The 18,943-nt window shown below is 42.8% G+C and overlaps 1 protein-coding gene across 2 annotated transcripts; it reads right to left on the bottom strand.

The window, feature by feature from the left end:
• Positions 1-1,605: 1,605 nt before the first annotated feature.
• On the bottom strand, positions 1,606-17,589 carry myzap (myocardial zonula adherens protein). 2 transcript variants are annotated; one of them, XM_061670633.1, is made up of 14 exons: positions 17,174-17,589; positions 15,449-15,529; positions 11,702-11,770; positions 7,725-7,889; positions 7,531-7,623; positions 6,531-6,644; positions 6,313-6,465; positions 5,016-5,141; positions 4,746-4,874; positions 4,587-4,681; positions 4,386-4,491; positions 2,757-2,840; positions 2,496-2,602; positions 1,606-2,419 (listed from the first exon to the last, which is right to left on the bottom strand). In XM_061670633.1, the coding sequence occupies exons 1-14, from the start codon at positions 17,249-17,251 to the stop codon at positions 1,723-1,725; spliced, it is 2,097 nt and encodes a 698-aa protein (XP_061526617.1). In that variant the 5' UTR covers positions 17,252-17,589; the 3' UTR covers positions 1,606-1,722. The 2 variants fall into 2 exon arrangements, with proteins under 2 accessions (XP_061526617.1, XP_061526618.1); XM_061670634.1 differs by having other exon boundaries at positions 2,496-2,557.
• Positions 17,590-18,943: the final 1,354 nt, after the last annotated feature.

Below are 18,943 nucleotides of genomic sequence, written 5' to 3'. Positions count from 1 at the left end.
CACATTAAGGTGTGTCACATATAAATAAATATCCTGTGCATAATGTAATAATAACAAAATATCTTGTTTTTATTCATACAGAGCCAATACAAATGTATGAGAAAATATACACGAAAAACCTTTAGTTTTGACTGTGCCGCTTTAGTTAGTTTTAGGCTAGATTAATTGTAAACAACCAAAACATAGTCCTTACGATTATTATGTACAAAATATGACTCATAATATGAGATTACACCTACAGTATGTGACTTCATTTTAGACTTCTTTCTGCAAACATCAACTAGAACAGGGGTGTCAAACTCATTTTAGTTCGTGGGCCACATTCACCCCAATTAGATCTCAAGTGGGCTGGGCCACAATATTTGTGGCTCAAAAATCCATAAATAAGAACTATTAAAAATTTTCCCCATTGTTTTGGTCCAAATAATTACTAGTAATTTCGGACAATATTCACATTTATTAGTTATTATCTTGTTGCAAATTTTGTTGCAAATCATGAGCAGTCTGAAATTTTTAACCAAACATTATTTCAACAGGTTTATAAATCAGTGAGCATGCACCATTCAGTGATGCATCCTTTGTAAATGTATACATAAAAATTTGAATTCTGGCAATGCATCGGGGGGGGGAAAAACCAAAAAGGTTCCAACAAACCAAACTCTTTTTAAGTGAAGTTTTTTACTGACATTTTGTGATATTCAATGTCTTAAAACATGTCTGCAGGAGGTAGAAAGGTATTTTCACAGAATTGTAGTGTGAACATGGCACACCATTTTATATTCGTGTGCTCCTGAAACTTGGCATCGTTTGGCCTTCACAAGTGCATCAATGTCATTTAAGTGTTGTCAGTGCATCCTCCAGTGGACAAAATTAGCGACAAAAGTTACTTTTATTGAAAAATAGCAGTGAATGTCTTCTCCATCCCCACGGGCCGGATTGGACCCCCTGACGGGCCGGTTCTGGCCCGCGGGCCGTATGTTCGACACCCCTGAACTAGAATCATATTTTCAGAAAGTAGGACAGAGAAACGAGAAATAAAATAACAGAAGGAATCAATCAAAGTGAACATACAACGCTGTTTCGTCTTCTCGTGTTAGCTTGTTGCTAGTTTAGCGCAAAGGCACGAAACGTGGGCCACGAGTGAGCCTGTACAACAAAATGTCTATTAATACCTTGAAGGACATCGTACTAGCCTGTATTTTTTGGTATAAATGACAGGTTTTCCTGTCAATAGCATATTGTGTTATCGTAAGGCATACAAAATGATGTAAAGTCTTCTCAGGAAAGGGCCGAGGTTTTATATATATCTATGCTATATTCCATTAGCCAGTCCGTGGTGTTTCGCATGATATGTTTGCATTAAGCTAGCGGGCTTCAGTTCATTCATGGTTTGGTTGAACATTTGGGTATTTAAATATACAAAGTTTTATTCTCGTTTGTTTTACATGTCAAATTTACAGTAAACTTCATATGGAAGTGACAAAAATAAACAACTTGGAGCAAGCACGTTGTGCCTCCTATTTGGACTTTACTAGTACTAGTGTGTCTTACTAAGTTTAATTTTTCTTTTTAAAGTGTGTGGGAGGGTCAAAACTATAAACTGGCTTTTTTTTTTTTTTTTTTTTTTTAATGATCTCGCTATATGGCGTTTCTTTTCACCAATTACAATTGGGTCTGGTACATATCGCATTAAACTGGGGTTCGCAGTTCAGTGATCTCCGGTCACTCGACTTTGATATTTGCTGTTATTTCCATTAATTTCATAAATGGCGTATCCAGGTGCGCGAGCATTGGTCTTGTTCTTCTGGACGCCGCTGAACCATCGTCTTTATTCGATGCTGTCTGAGCGTCTGTTCCTGCGTCCACCTCGTCGCTAGGCTGGCACTTGTAACTTTGGGATTCGGAGGCGATTTGGGTGGAGGAGTACATTTCTATCTGGGGCGTCGGGTTGGCGTCTAGGTAGCGGCTGTACTCGATGGGTGTGAAGCGAAGTAAACTGGACTCCAGCCTGCTGGGAGGAGGTTTGTTATACTTGAATGTCCTTGGTTGAGTAGGCGTTGTAAGGTAGAGGTTCGAAGGATGTTGTATAGGAGGCACAGCTGATGCTTGTGTGGGAGATGATGGAGGTGATGTGGGTGATGAAGGTGGTGTGGGCGATGAAGGTGGTGTGGGCGATGAAGGCGGTGTAGGCGATGAAGGCAGCGGGGGTAGCGGAGCGTTTGTAGGTGATAAAGGAGGTTCAGGGGGTAGTGAAGCATATGTATATGCTAAGGGAGGATCTGGGGGTGGCGGAGGTCGTATTTGGGGTGGAGGTGGTATGACAAATAGAGGTTGTTCAGATGGGAGGTGTTTTATAGGATGGAGATGAGTTGGTTTATGCAGAATAGGCGATTCAACATCATGCCGAGGTACTTCAACTCTGTTTGAACAGTCACACGTTAAACAAAGAAGCCCCCGGTTTCGTTGCCACACCCCTTGAATAAGTTGCGTCTTACCTTGGGAGAGTATTGCAGACGAGTCCTATCTTCTGGAAGTCCAAATCATCTTCTTCACTACTCTGTGTGGACATAAAATACTTGAGCTTGTCTTCTAATTCATTATTCTAGGAAAAGGAAAAGAGGAAACGAGACTGTCATATTCATGCAGAGACTGCCGTCACCACATACGGACGTCCATTGCTCAAAGCACTCAGCGATCAGAACCAAAGGAGCCCGGATTAAACACACACAATTGCACACGCACACACAGAGTCTTACCTCACACTCCACAATTGCAATTTGGTCCAGCAGCTCTGAGATGAACATGTCCTTCTCAGCAACTTGAGCTCGTAGTTTTTGCACCTTCACCGTTTCAAGACGAAAACACAGATTATCATGCGATCATGAGTGTCAGATCACGAGATGCAATGATAACGGTTGTCGGTATTGTCCTGGCCAGTGGAGTGAATTAGTGGGCAGCACTACTGCCTCAGAGTAAGAAATTCCTTGATTTGAAACGGGCCTTTTCTAGATGAACTTGTGAGTTTTTTGTTCAATGTCTCATATCAGGACTACTGAACCTTGACCACTGACCATAACACGGTTTTTAAATGAAAACATTTCTGGGTGTTAATGTTTTACAGCCGGAAAACACAAACACTTGTGTGGAAAGTATTGCATCTCCATTGTTCTTGTTTCTTTGTCAACAATGAATACGCACGCAGGATGCAACAAATGACTCATGCAGCAATGCATGGTTCCGTTGGTTTTCTTTAATCCGTCTTTGTTGGAAATTGGCCCTCTATAAATAGAATTGAATTTTCACCTGTATAACTTCATGTGATTTATGGTTGTTCCCTGTTCTGTTGCATCTTAAATCTTCTTATTCTCATTGTGTCAGGGATTGCTTTATATGTATCTTACAGCTGTGTTAACACTTGTTGTACTCTGCTCTGCAGTAAGTACAAAAAGAAAACAAATCTGATTTGTTCTGTTCAAATCCTATGTAATCATATCGGATGGATGTGAACAACCAGACAGTCGCGAACAAATTACAGTCAGCGACTCTCACCCGCACACCTGGTGATTGATCCTCCAAGTACCAACTCGCTGCAACGGAAAAGCTGTGGCCCCTGGTGTTCGTATCGAGAAACAACGTTTTAAGGTCCCACATATAATGTCCAGTATTATTTTCAATTGAACCACAAACAACATGGGGAGATTGTCGAGGACGAAGTGGATTGCCCCTGCTGCTGTAGCTATATTATAATAATGCACAGAGTGGAAATGGATAAGAAATAAAGGAGAGTGTGGATAGTTAAGAACGTCTTGGCAATGCTCTCCCGATTTATTGACTGCACTTGTGCATTTCGGCAACAGAGACGCTCCATGTTTTGATCAATATATATACCTTAAATACTTTATTGGAACAGCGAGGCGGCGGCCGGCTGGATCTCGCTACTTTTTGCTGTGAATCATTTGATGCAATGTGGCATTTTTCATTGGCCGTTACATCTGCGACATTGCGACACTGTTTACCAGCGACATAAATTTGGAATTGCAGCAAAACTAGTGGCCGACAGTCAGCCACTCGTGAAAACTACTTGTAGAATTCTGCATGTTGCACATCAGTCCTGTTCGGGCGTGCCGCGGCCCTCAAGTGTTTATTGTAGGTATTCATGGGTATGGTACAACTGAAACAGCAACTTTGTTGTTGCATATACATGTAAAGATTCTTGAGCAAAGTATATATTTGCTTCATTGCTTCGCCACTGGAGTCACATTACGATCAAGGGCATGCATATTACAGTATTTTCAGTCCTTTTACGAGCAAAGAACCTCAAACTGCCTCAGAAAACAAGGGTCTGATTTCATTTTTGAGCTTGTGTCTCAAAAGTCCTCTCTCACCTCCTCGATCATTCCTTTGACCTTCCGTTGTTGACAGAAGACCATGTCGTTCAAGTGTTTGATCCGCTCTCTGAGGCCTCCGGCTTCCCTTTGCAGCTCTTGGGACCTGGGAACCACAAGTAGCAGCAAACATGGCCATCGCTTTGGACACTGATCAGATATTCAGCTTATTGTCTTTGTTTTTGGACATGGATGGGATACCTTTTGTCTGCAGCTCCATCTGTTGTATCGCTCCTCTCCAACAAGCGAAGGCGGCGTTCACATTCCTGCAGTTTCTGATGGAGATGACTCTTTTCCTGTGGGATTGATCATATGACAATCATGCGCGTAACACCTTGTTGTTGTTTTCGCAATGGTTACCGTTCCCATGCAGTCAAGCAGACGCTCAAGTTCACCAATCCTCTGATCCCGCTCGGCAATTTTGGCCTCTGCGGCCCGAATATTCATCTCAGCTTCCTCCAGTCGTCTGATGTAGTCATCCAGTTGTGCCTGTGCAAGCAAATACATTAAACAAAAATGTTTTTCTCTGGCATTTGTTTGAAATTGCCCAACACGTGTTCTTATGACCCATGGGTTTGTGTCTTTTGGCGATGGATGTATCACATTGATCGAAAAGTAAATAGTTCAGACCTGGAGTATTTCAATCTCCTCCCTGTGTTTTCTTTGCTCTTCCTGCAGCTTTTCCTGGTAGTCTCTTTCGAGTGCTATGGAGAGCTCCATTAGGGCCTTACTGTTGGCTTCCCGCGAAGATTCCACCTGGACAGCGAAGAACAAAAGCAACCACTGTTAGCACTCTGAGCTGAGCTGATTATAATGCTGACGAATGGGGAAAAAAGTTCTTTAAAGCCTCCAGGCATGTGATTAACTAAAGGGAAGAAAAAGTGAATGTAAAAATATTTCCACATTGGTGTAAAGAGAGTGCTGGTTGGAATGTGGAAGTGATAAATAGACCGTAGTTCAACAGATATTAAAGACGAACTCGAATATTTGACCTTCTGCTTTTACCAGGTCAAACAGTAATTGTGGTAGTAAACACTCAAATTGGATACACAGTATACGCACAAGACTTCATACCTGCACAATATAATGTGCTAAGATAATAATTTGCAGTTTTGACTGACACTGTAAGTGAGATATTAGTCCAACAATATGTAATCAGATTACATGTACACGGTGTTAGGAAAGTTCATTTTTTACGCGAGCTAGTTCAGAGTTCAGTTCACCATTCCAAAAATGAAGTAGCACAGTTCTTAGTTCATCATTACAAATTGTGAACTAAGTTCACCGGTCCACTTGTTCCGGTACAACGCCGGGTGTAGACCTGAACTATATCATACTGAGCTGTTCACATTGTGAATGCGGGTGACACGGAAGATGCAGTGGTTAGCATGGCTGCCTCACAATAGAGAGGTTCTGGGTTTGAATCGGGATTCAGGCCCTCCCGTGTGGAGTGTGCCTGTCTTCCCCTTCGTCCGAGAGTACGAAAATAAGATGGTTGTGACAATAGACACCATCTTGTGGCATTAGACAATTAGACAATTACGGTACAGTATAAATCCATTTACATGGGGTCAATTACTCGTGGATTTTTGTTATTTGTAGCAGGGCTCGGTCCCTATTCACTGTAGGGTCACTGTACCTTGATGACTGCTTTCCTTCTAACTGCTATGTCCCCGATACCAGTATCTATAATAGAATGTGGTATGTTAAGCCGGTTAGGAGACATGCAAACAATAAGTGTGTGGATTCGCAGTCTCTTTTTTTTCTCACTAAAATCTTGCACAACTAGTCTAACGTCTCTGTTTCCAAGCAGACTGACATGTCACACTAGCCACAAGTGACAACAGTATCCGCGAATGTGTCAGAGCAGGTACTTCCACAGTGACGTCACACAACATGGCCGAGGCCTAATGCACAAACATCCTACCTGAAGTCTGAGCGTCTGGTTTTCAGCATGTGCAGCGGCCAGCTCTCTCTCCTTGGCTCTGAGCTGTTCCTGTGTTCGCTCACATGTGCTGCGCAAAGTCTTCAACTCTTCCCTCGTGTCCACTCGATTTTGACAGTTGTCCAGGAGAGATTTCTGAAAAGGAAATAGCTGAGCGTAGAACTATGCCTTTTCAGGTGGCGTAGATTTGTTTTTTTTACCTGCAGGCCGATGTTGGACGATATAAGGGAGCTGTTCATTTGATCGAATCTCTCCATGGCTGCTGTGCGGACCCTCACCTCTGACTCAAGATTCCTCTGGCGTGAGTTGGCAGTCTGTAATAAAACGCACATGCATTGACATTTAGCACTTTGAAAAGTACTTGCAGCATCAGTGATTCAATATTTACTAACGAGGGCAACACAGAGAATAGTAGTCGTAGTTGTGTTATTTTAAAATGATATTTCAATAACTTCGTTTGTGACTCTTTTCACACCAGAGAGGGTGTTTTCGTTCATATCAAACAGGGGTGTACAAACGTTTTCTTCCGAGGGGCGCGTACAGCAAATTCGAATGATGCATTGTTCACCTGTCATTTATTAAACACACTAAAACCAACCCATCAGTACACGTAAAGATATGCTAAGCTAGTTTATGTTGTACATACAGTATATTATATAAGTACATGTATTTTTTGAAACAGTCGCGTTAGGTGATGAAGGCAAATGAGAGGCCGTGCCAAAGGTTGATTGAGTGGGCTGACTCCTTTTTTTTGTCATCTTGCAGGAGAGTGATTTAGAGGTTTCGTTTAGTTTGGTTTTTAAGGTTTAGTGCAATAGTAGTCTAAGTCCAAACGGCAGCCTTGTCAATGAATATTTCATGAAAGATGCAAAACAACATGCATTTATACTAACATGCAGATACACTGGCACCCAATTTAAAAACAAAGTGCTGAGGGTAATAACAGTCGGCTCTCTTGATGTGACAAATGTAAAACTTGATTTACACCTGCCGTCATCTGTAAGATATGCCTTTTCTCTATTCATTTCTCCACTCAACTTCAAAATGACACACCAAAAAAAGGAGTTAGTCCACTGTAGTTTTCAGTGGCTCAGTTTCACTTTAAACAGCCCCGGTAACAGTATGAAATGACAATAAAGAACACATAAATGATTGTGCTGCTCATCTAATCACGTGATGCTGATTACACGCACATCTTACCTTTATTTCCTGTGAGAGCTTGTGCACAGATTGCTGCATGCCTCCAAACTGCCCGTACATGCGCTCTCTGAGCTTCTCCAGAGAATCTCTCACCTGTATAAACACGGCGAGAAAAAGCACGCAGGTATGATCTCTGACAAACAAACAAGCACACGACAATGTGTATTACTGGTTTGCGCCGGTCCTCCGCTCACCTCCCTGATGTACTTCATTTCGTCATGAAGGTGACTGACGGTCCACTCTCGCGCCATCACTTCCTGTTGTCTTTCTGGGTTGTTCCTTTGCACTACGCCGTACATTTTGGGCCCGTGATACTGCGGCGAGGGCTCGGGCTGCCCGTTGGTCATGTCGCCCGGGTGCTGAGGGAGACAAGAACGCAGCGCTCAGGTTTCCTTCAGCTGGGAATATCACTCTGTGTGTGTGCGTCTGTTTGGGTGCAACGCACATTATGGCAAACTGTTTGAGCATTTATTCCATTACTTTAATATCCAGCTCTTAAGGTCATCGCTAGTAAGGCAATTCAGTCCACTAGTAGAACTACTTGGCCACACAAATATAATGACTGTCTTACTAGCCTACTAGTATGCATTAAAACCCTACTAGTAAACGACTGGGCCACACTCATAACACTACTTGGCCCAACTCGCAGGCAGGTGTCATGCACTAGTAGTCTCCTGGACCCTACTAGTAGCACCAAAATGCCCACTAATAGTTTTGCCTCAATCGTTCTCCTACCATGCCAGCGTTGTCCTACTAGTATGCTAAAGATGCCCTACTAGTGTGCAGAAATGTCACATTGTAGTGGAAGGCAGTAGTGAAAAATATGTCACTAGTAAGACACAGTTTTTCGACTAGCTTTGTGGAAAGCCGTTTGAGCATTTGGTCCATATTCTTGATATCCAGCTCAATGTACTAGTAAGCTCTTTGTTCTTTTTAGCAGGCCAACTATGGAATACTAGTAGTAGGACAACTACATGTTACTACAAGGGCACTAGTTGAAACCTTGGTGCAACTATTACTACTCATGACATTACAAAATTCTTCCATTTAACAGGTAGCGCTTCACTAATAGTTTGAGTAGCGTGGAGATGTCAACTACTGCACAGATTTGCCTCACTAGTAGTGTCCAGAACTCTCATACAGTAATGAAAAAAATGTTACGAGTAACTACTAGTTATTATTATTATGAACTCCTAGTTATTATTATTATTATAGTAGTGTGACCTCGTTGTTCTACAACCCCAATTCCAATGAAGTTGGAACGTTGTGTTAAACAGAAATAAAAACAGAATACAATGATTTGCAAATGACGTTCAACCATATTTAATTGAATACACTACAAAGACAAGATATTTAATGTTCAAACTGATCAACTTGATTGTTTTTAGCAAATAATCATTAACTTAGAATTTTATGGCTGCAACACATTCCAAAAAAGCTGGGACAGGGTCATGTTTACCACTGTGTTATATCACCTTTTCTTTTAACAACATTCAATAAACATTTGGGAACTGAGGACACTAATTGCTGAAGCTTTGTAGATGGAATTATTTCCCATTCTTGCTTAATGTACAGCTTCAGCTGTTCAACAGTCTTACTACGAAGCCACGCTGTTGTAACACGTGCAGAATGTGGTTTGGCATTGTCTTGCTGAAATAAGCAGGGGTGTCCATGAAAAAGACGTTGCTTGGATGGCAGCATATGTTTCTCCAAAACCTGTATGTACCTTTCAGCATGAATGGTGCCTTCGCAGATGTGTACTTTACCCTTGCCATTGGCACTAACACAGCCCCATACCATCACAGATGCTGGCTTTTGAACTTTGCGTCCATAACAGTCCGGATGGTTCTTTTCCTCTTTGGCCCGGAGGACACGGCGTCCACAATTTCCCAAAACAATTTCAAATGTGGACTTGTCGGACCACAGAACACTTTTCCACTTTGCATCAGTCCATCTTAGATGAGCTCAGGCCCAGAGAGCCGGCAGCGTTTCTGGGTGTTATTGATAAATGGCTTTTGCTTTGCATAGTCAACTTTCAAGTTGCACTTACGGATGTAGCGCCGAACTGTATTTACTGACATTGGTTTTTTGACGTGTTCCTGAGCCCATGTGGTGATATCCTTTACACATCGGGTTTTGATGCAGTGCTGCCTTAGGGATCGAAGGTCACGGGCATTCAGTGTTGGTTTTCGGCCTTGCCGCTTCCATGCAGTGGTTTCTCCAGATTCTCTGAACCTTTTCATGATATTATGTGCCGTAGATGATGAAATCCCTAATTTCCTTCCAATTGTACGTTGAGGAACATTGCCCTTAAACTGTTCGATTGTTTTCTCACGCACTTGTTCCCAAAGAGGTGAACCTCTCCCCATCTTTGCTTGTGAATGACTGAGCAATTCAGGGAAGTTTCTTTTATGCCCAATCATGGCACCCCCCTGTTCCCAATTAGCCTGTTCACCTGTGGGATGTTCCAAACAGGTGTTTGATGAGCATTCCTCAACTTTCTCAGTCTTTTTTGCCACCTGTCCCAGCTTTTTTGGACCGTGTTGCAGCCATAAGATTCTAAGTTAATGATTATTTTCGAAAAACAATCAAGTTTATCAGTTTGAACATGAAATATCTTGTCTTTGTAGTGTATTCAATTAAATATAGGTTGAACATGATTTTCAAATCATGGTATTCTGTTTTTATTTATGTTTAACACAACGTCACAACTTCATTGGAATAGGGGTTGTACTCGTGCACTGAATTGTCTTGCTAGTGAGGACAAACGCGTACTAGTACTTGAACCTTTAGCTAGATATCAAGGATATGGAATAAATGCTCAAGCATCGTTCCATTTGCTCACTGACTGCAGGAGGATTTTGTGTTGCACGTGCTTACATGTGTGCACAACATCAAATATTTGTAGCACTGTTTCTGCTCAACAGTGGAAACAGGAAGTTTTGAACGGATGTTAAAAAAAAAAAAAAATAATAAAATAAATGTTTCTGCAACCCAGAACATGAGCTGCTGTCCCTTTTGCCTTTCGGGCCCCCAGCAGACAGATGAGCCAAGGCAGACAGCGGCAGTATAAAATAATTAATAAATCTAATAAAAAATGAGTGTGTCATTGAAATTTGGTGTACAGTAAGTTCTTCTATGTGCGGTCTAGTGGTTCTTTGCGATGCTACTCATGTGCCTACGTTGTATAATTCGGAAATGACAAATAAAGAACCTTGTACCTTACACATATGGATAAATATTTAGTCAGACATTGGTAATTTATTACTCAAATGACTTGGCATGTGAAATGCAGACGCCCCATTACAAGAATCACAGAATCTGCATTTCCTTATTTGTCATTCATTCAATATGTTTTATGTTACTGAGTTTGTAGTTTCATGTGCTGTTTTATACTGACAAGTGTTTTTAATAAAGTGGTGCCTTGAGATACGCGTAGTACAACGAGGCATCATTCTGCTATTTTTTTTTTTTTTTGCTTAACTTGCGAGTACAAAATTGAGATATGAGTGCTGTATGGTGGCAGTGAACTAAACTCGCTTCACAACAAGCAGCAGTTTGGCAATGAACAAATCTTTCAAAAAAAAAAAAAAAAAAAGGCTTCAAGCTGTTTAATGTCACTCACAATTGAATTTTACTGTTCCATATAATTGTGCCTTTTATAAATTAAATTAAGGAAATGGATGGATGGATCTCTTGTATTGGATTTTGGACGATAGTACAGCGGAACCTCGATTTAACGGACCTGGAGAAAATAGTGTCCGGCTGGAACTCAAAACGCGACAGTCCAATAGTTCCAGTTGTGTACTGGCACAGTCAACAGGCACAGACTGGTACACATATTTCCAGGTTCTGCTGCTGTTGTCACAGACATGAAGACGAGACCCAGCGAACCGACATGGCTGCGTGGCGGCCATGTTGGCAGGGGCGACGTTCCCACCAAAGGCAACGCGTGGACATTATCTTAGCGTCCCTGTAGGCACAAAGCTTAAAAGTTGTTAGGCCATGAAAAAAAAAAAAAAAGTGCTTCAAATTAACGGACAAACGGCTTTTACGAACGACCCCTTTTCTCTCATATTTGTCCATCAAATCGAGGTTCCACTCGCCAGGTATACGTGGCCGGTGTGGGTGCATACGCAATGCAGCGTCTGTTCTTCATGTTTCTGCCTACCTGCTTGAGTGACTCTCTGCCGGCCGGCCTCTCTCTTTGAATGATGCCATTCCTCTTTTTCCAGCCATCCTGCACAGACATCATTTATATTAGCAGTAAATACGGCTTGATCATGATGGTTTGAGTTCTGAAACAATTGAAAATAAATGTTGTTTTGTGCCAACTGCCTGCCAACAAACATCTACCTATATAAACTAAACATTCTAGACCTATTGTCTATCACAGGGCGCTTCAGTCTTCACATGGAGCGGAGGTAAAGAACAAAGACACCATTGTTGTCATGTAGACACAGGCCAGCCTTACTCCTGAGGAAAGATCCGCTACCGGCTTTTTCTTAAAACGTCGCAACGACACAACAATAAATGCCAACTCCGGCTGTTACAGTTGCTTTAACTACGTACTGCTTGACAGTGTCTACTTGCGTTTATTCAACCGAAACCAAAGCCGTGTGAGTTTGTGTGTGTGCGGCCCGTTCCTCTTTGTTTTGTTGCCGGGAGGGGAGAACGTCATTACGGTCACCTGCACAAGCTTATCCGAGTTGCATCTAAACATCTGCCTTTACAAAGATAATAACGCTAAAAATAAGACGGCGGTTTAGGTGTACCTAATATTGCGGCCGTTAGCGAGTGCACATCACCACCACCTGTTTCACGGTGACATGTACGAACAACTTAAATACAGGTCTTTGGATTAATTACACGGCAGCCCATTAGTGAAACACTTTAGCGCGTCGTTCGGTGCTCACAAAGATTCCTCTGTGTCGTACGACTTTATCATGGAGGACACAAGGTACAAAGAGCCCTCATACAACAGCCAGTCAAGGCCACTTTGAAAACAACACTTTTGCAGTCAGTTTGGTGACTTCTGACTCGGCGACATAGTCACTGCTTATTGGGCGTCCATTTTGTGTCAAACATATTTCTCTTGATATTGCATGTGTCAATTATATGCGCAGCTCTTTTGTCAACGAATTCTTGGCAATCCATAACAAGTTAAAAAATATATATAATTTCCAGGGGCCCCCAAACATCTCACTAAAGTTTTCTTCGATTCAAAGCAATTATTGTTTGTCTTAATTCACACAGTTTAAAAAAAACAACAACAACATCAAAATGCATAATCATGATTGTTTCGAGCGCTTCCCTTCCTTTCTTATGCCATAGTCTATTATTTTTGTTGTTGTTTTACGTTGTCCTTCTGATGACGTAGCATCAGGAGCGACCGGGACTTCGTTACCTTGCTCAAGGATACTTGGACATGGTCGTAGGTGCTGAGGAGCCAACCCACAACCATAAGCAGAGTTATCCCAGTAGAGAGAGGAGAGAAGGGGATGATAAAAAAAAAAAAATAGTTTTTGACATCAGTGTTGGAGTTAAACTTACGTTTGGCCTCAGTGTAGAGGACACAAGGAAGCCTTTTTATAACCTCCTGAACTTTGCTTGTGCTTTGAATCAGCTGTGTAGCACAACATCAGCCGCGTTGCTTCAGCACATAGCCGCGAATCCACCTGCGTGCGTGCATGCATGCACGCAGTAATTCATCGTGTGAACGTTAAGAGGGTCCGCCAGTGAAGTTTAAGAGTAAAGTGGGTTCAGTAATATAGATCAGTGAGTCTCAAATTGTGGTTCAGTTGTATTTAACTTTTTAGTTGAATGCATTTGCATTCAAATATTTTCTGAAAGGGCGAACACGTTCAATGACTTCATGCAAGACACATCCTTTCTGACTTATTACATGTACAAATACTTCTTCAAATACTGTGCTATCTGCCATTATCACGTCTCCGCGTAATGAGCCACAAAAAAAAACCCACGTCGATCACTGCGAGCTTTGCTGCGTTGAAGTCAAACGCGTGCAGTCCGACTACTGTATCGCAAGGCCTTCATGTGCGTCCGCGTCATCACGGGCGCACTGTACACGTCAACACAGGCGGCAAACGTCTTCCTCGCCTGTCACTGATCCAACAACCTTCCAACACTCGTGACCGCACCCTCCAGAAGGGTTAGCGCGCTCGCAGATTACGCCGCTGTGTTATCAGTGTGTGAGCGAACGAGACGAAGACCGTCGTCCCCGCGGGGTCAAAGTTTTCACAAAACGCAGCGGCGTCTGTGTTAGGGTCCTGAACGGGACAACGACATGACGTCTCACCTCGTCATTCTAAATCCAAACAAAGAGGGCCGGGGCGGCGTCACCCACAGCAAACACCCAAAGAGCGGCGCAGCGCCTGCGGCGTGTACGCACGGTCGTTCGTCATTCACATTGACTTGAATCCAGAGGATCACTTTAGCACACAACACAACCGTTGGGGGGGGGGGGGATGGGCAGCTAGTGTGCCTGCAGAGATCAAATATGTGCATCCTTTGAAAAAGGATGTTAAAAAATGCACAGTGAACTCACACAATTTGGAAGTGAGCTTTCAAATAGACAAACGTAGTGCTTTGCCGCCATCTCATGGCATCTTGGTGACAAGTAACTATGTTGGAGTATTTTGAGGAGTTTAAATTAGGCAAAAGTAGTGCTTTGCCACAATCCTGTGCCATCTGTAGGCAATTGTAAACCTTTTGGAGGGGATTCGATTACTTGTGGATTTTCACTATTCAGGAGTGGGCCAAAAGTCGGTGTGCACTTTAGAAATGTATACTTTATCATATTTCCATGCGTTCCTAGCTGCATAAATTGAAATAAACGCTTTCGAGATTGAAAGAGGCTGTAAAGAGAGAGATTTGTTTTTAAATGCATACATTGGACACACGAAGATCATTGCTGGATAAACGTGCAGAGACCGAGAACTCTGTAATACTGAATTGTGGCGATATTGGGCTCTATTTTCGTAGACTTGGAGCCCAAATGGTGTCGTATCTTGATTATCGTGCAAGCGCTGGCCAATTTGGAAGACCGGTCTGCGCCAAGATGGTTGTTCCGACCCACACCGAGCGTCCGCGTGTGACAATTCCGTGACTGAAAGTCGGCCCTAAAATTACAACTGCTCGGATCAATTTCGGTGAATTTGGTTTGTTTGTTGGTAGCGGCGACATGCGCTCGTTAACAATTTGGTTGTCGTCGCTCCGCCACGTCGAGACTGTCGATGCGTCGCATTTAATGGGAAGGAAAGCCGACGCCTTGATTGATCATGATTGCAGTCGGCTGGACAGCACACAAATCGCCCTCTTTTAACCACGCTTGGCGCTCGTCTACGAAATTACAAACACCCGGTCTAACCCACCTCCTCACAGAGTTACGCCAACTGCGGCGCTGTGGTTTCAGCGCGTTCAACAAGCACGTCCGCAGCGAGGGAACGGCTTGATTTTTCACGATTTTGAAGCCTCGCGTCAAAATGGTGGGTTTTTGCGCTGACCTTGTGGGGACCCTAAAATCCTTCATTTTATACATCCTTCTTTCCTTCCTTATTTCTTTCCTGCCTTCCTGCCATCCTTCCCTTGTGTCCCTCCTTTCATCCATCCTTTCTTTTATACCGTCCTTGTTTCCTTCCTTTCTTCCTTTCATACCATAAGTGAATAGTATATCGGATTCATAACAGAGCTTCGGTTGTTCTCTACTAGAATGTGAAACGTGTGCAATATTGCACACGCCCTTCAGTCATGATTCCATAACACAGACCAGACATCTTGAAGAGATTTTTGATGAAGTCTTTTCAGTCAAGGCAGGATGCACCGTGGGTAATGGTGGAATTTCAGCGATGTACTGTATTACAAAACGTAGAAGAAGAAGAAGAAAAACATGTCTTACCGTATCTGATTTAGCAGGTTTGTACTCCTTGCTGGCGTCATCTCCCGGATGGAGAGTCAACCTAAGGCGTCTGATTGTCCTCTGTGGAGCAAAAAAACAAAAAGAAACGAAAGACAATGAAGTGACGAATGCTCACGTTTAAGGAAATAAAACGTAAACATTCAAAGACTTTAGCTGTCCCAATAGTTTTGTCAAGCGTTTTACGGAGGGGATTTCTTTTCAAACTTGTGTGACACTTAAGAATGCTACAAAATGAGATGTGTGAGATTCCATTTGTCATGAAATTTAAGACTGGCTGTTTTTAATTGTAGGCGGCACGGTGGACGACTGGTTAGAGCTGACGCTCTAACCAGTCGGGTTCAATCGCCGCCCCCGCCTGTGTGGAGTTTGCATGTTCTCCCCGTGCCTGCGTGGGTTTTCTCCATCCCAAAAAACATGCATTAACTGGAGACTCTAAATTGCCCGTAGGTGTGACTGTTGAAAGGTTGTTTGTGTGTATGTGCCCTGCGATTGGCTGGCGACCAGTTCAGGGCGTACCCCGCCTCCTGCCCGATGACAGCTGGGATAGGCTCCGGCACGCCCGCGACCCTCGTGAGGAGAAGCGGCTCAGAAAATGGATGGATGGATGTTTTTATTGTTTCGCGTCCTCATATTACCAGCTGTTAATTGATTTTTACACTCGTATGACAGTTGGTAGAGTACTGTTATTGAAAACCTTGTCGGTATAGTACGTGTAGGTTTGATAATGGAATGCAGATTATTTCTATTCCCATTATTTCCTCCGGTACAATCGTTAGAAAGGACAATTGAACAAGGGAACTTCAACTTTTTTGCAAGTTATTGTTTGAATATATAATATATATAATATTTGAATAGCTCAAGGACAGTTCGAAATGGTCACAAGGGCAGGGAGACAACCACCTGAGCCATGCACCCCCCCCCCCCCCAATAATAATAATAATCATAATAATATAAAAGCAAAAAGTATATACTGAAAAACAATTTCAAATATATTTGTAAAAAAAGTATTTTATTAAATACAAATATATAAATCTAATCTTTTATTGAATAAATATTAACAAATATGTTTTGAATATATATGAATGCATACATATTTTTAGATGTCATAGTTTGTATAATATAGAAAATAATCTACACAATGGATTGCAAATAATAATAATAATAGATATACATTTGTATTCCAAAAAAAAATAACTATAGAAACATATTCTTATCTCCACAAACATATATTGACTATATATTGATAAATAGTTTTTAGATAGTAGTAATAGTAGTAGTAATAATAGTAGTAGTAGTAGTAGTAGTAGTAATAATAATAATCCGAAATCCAACTTGTATCGTGCCTTTCTCAAAACTTTGTTTTCCCGATGACTCGACTTGCCTGCAGGTTGAGTTCACTCAGTTTTTCTTTTCCCTCATTCCGCCAAGTTTAAAGGGCATTTGTCTCCGAAAGGCTGGTTATGTCAGCGCATTGTTCAAATAATGACAAACGGTCAGCCTGCGGCACATCGGGCTCGCCTTACGCGCTCGTCTTGTACGCGTCCTGTTCTCTGCTCGGTGTCCAAATGCATCGAGCGACAGACAGCAGGGAGGGGTGAAACGCACCAGCGTTTGCGAAAATAAAGAAGAAGAAGGAGAAGAAGAAGAAGAAAGAAGCCTGTGACTCAGTCAATGTCCTCGCACTCCTTCTGGAGGACTTCTTACCTCGCTTGCGGCCTCTGAAGAGTCGTCTGTCGTGGTGGTGGTGCTGGAAAATGTTCGTCTGGGCCCGTGGTGAAGCATGTCTTCTCTTGTGTCCACTCCGCGGGCACACAGTGCGTCCGTCCGTCCCCCACGTCCTCCTCCTCAGTAGACCCTCCTCCCACGCTTCCTCTCACTGATCCTTCCTGAGTTGTGCTCCAACTGTCAGAGGCACCATCGGGAAATTCCTCTTTCGTCCAGCGAGGTGAGGGTCGGCGTGTCTCTCCGCACAGGTTCCCACTCAGCGGCGGCGGCGCAGCGGGGTCATTGTTCGATTCCGACCTAAGCGCAGCACAATCCACCTGACTGACAAGCTTGTCAGTCCCTCAGAAATGAGGCTCCCTCTTTCTGTCTGAGTTCCCATCTGACCTGTTGGGCCACATTTCACATCCCTGAGAGCGCCCCGAGAGCAGGACTCGCATGAGGGCGGGGACGGCGGGCCGGGCGGGCCGGGCCCTCCCACTCGGCCCGGGGCAGGTGGATCTCCTTGGCGACAGCGGAAGTCACCGGAGAGAACCTTGACACTATCAGCAGACAATGAAATGAAACTGGACCTTTCGACATCATGTCGACGAGGGATGTCATGCTGGTTTATACGTCGCATGGTATCATGGCAAGCTCCACAAACCAATCGAGCTTTATTTCATACCGAAAAAATCACTTTCTGCAAAAAAAGAAAAAAAAGAAGAAGAAAGGTTATACACGCACACACACACACACACACGTATATATGGGTTGTCAAGCAATTCATCTTTTAAATCAGATTAATCACACTTTTGAATTGTATTCACGTTTAACGGACTTTGACGGATATTTCTTTTTATTATTATTATTCATCACGAGTTAACACTTTAATTTTGACAGCCCTAATATATATATAGACACCCTGAACTGGTTGCCAGCCAATCGCAGCGCACGTTTACTGTAGACAAACAACCATTCACATGTACGGACAATCGCAGGGGCGTCAAAGTCATTTTTATCACGGGCCATCGTATTTGCCACCTCATATTATTACAAACACACAACAAATGGATGGATAGCTAGTTTTGAAGTTTTTCAGAAGCTAACGAACTAAAATTGTTCGACTACTGTTCAATTTGCTTCCGAAGTGGGATTGGTAACAAAAAGGTACATGATTTGCTTTCGCGGGCCACATAAGATGATGTGGGGGGGGGGGTCCGGATTTGGCCGACTTTCTCATCCCCGCGCTGAAACAAAAAAATATACATATAAATGTGGTTATAACTATCAGAACACATTTTATCAGTGGATATCCACACGTAGATGTCACAGTTTGTGTATAATGTAACACGAGCAAGATTGTTGAAAGGGATGCAGTGCGGCACCTGCTACAAGGCAATGAATCATTGATGTTTATTATTTCTTAATGTCCACAAAGTGTGTGTGTGCGTGCGTGCGTGCGTGTCTCGGAGGAGGACAGCAAACAATGGTGGTGACGAGCGGCTCACTTTCCTACCCTGATGAGCCTGCCGACACTCCCCGCAAAGTGGAGGAAGTGATAATAAATACGGCTCGAACACCTAAAGCAAGAAGTCTTTCCTTTCGTGCTGTGCAACATGAACAGAGAAAAATACAAATACAATCCAAGTGGTATGCTGGCACGGTCAACTTAGTTAATGAGTAACCGCATATCAAACGCACTTATGCAATCAGTCAACAAGTGGACGTTTAGTCTCACGTGGACACCTGTCACGTAAATATACCTGATGT

The sequence above is a fragment of the Phycodurus eques genome, chromosome 2, assembly GCF_024500275.1.
Source record: "Phycodurus eques isolate BA_2022a chromosome 2, UOR_Pequ_1.1, whole genome shotgun sequence".
Classification (NCBI taxonomy): Eukaryota; Metazoa; Chordata; class Actinopteri; order Syngnathiformes; family Syngnathidae; genus Phycodurus; species Phycodurus eques.
This window is presented reverse-complemented; position numbering and strand designations above follow the sequence as displayed.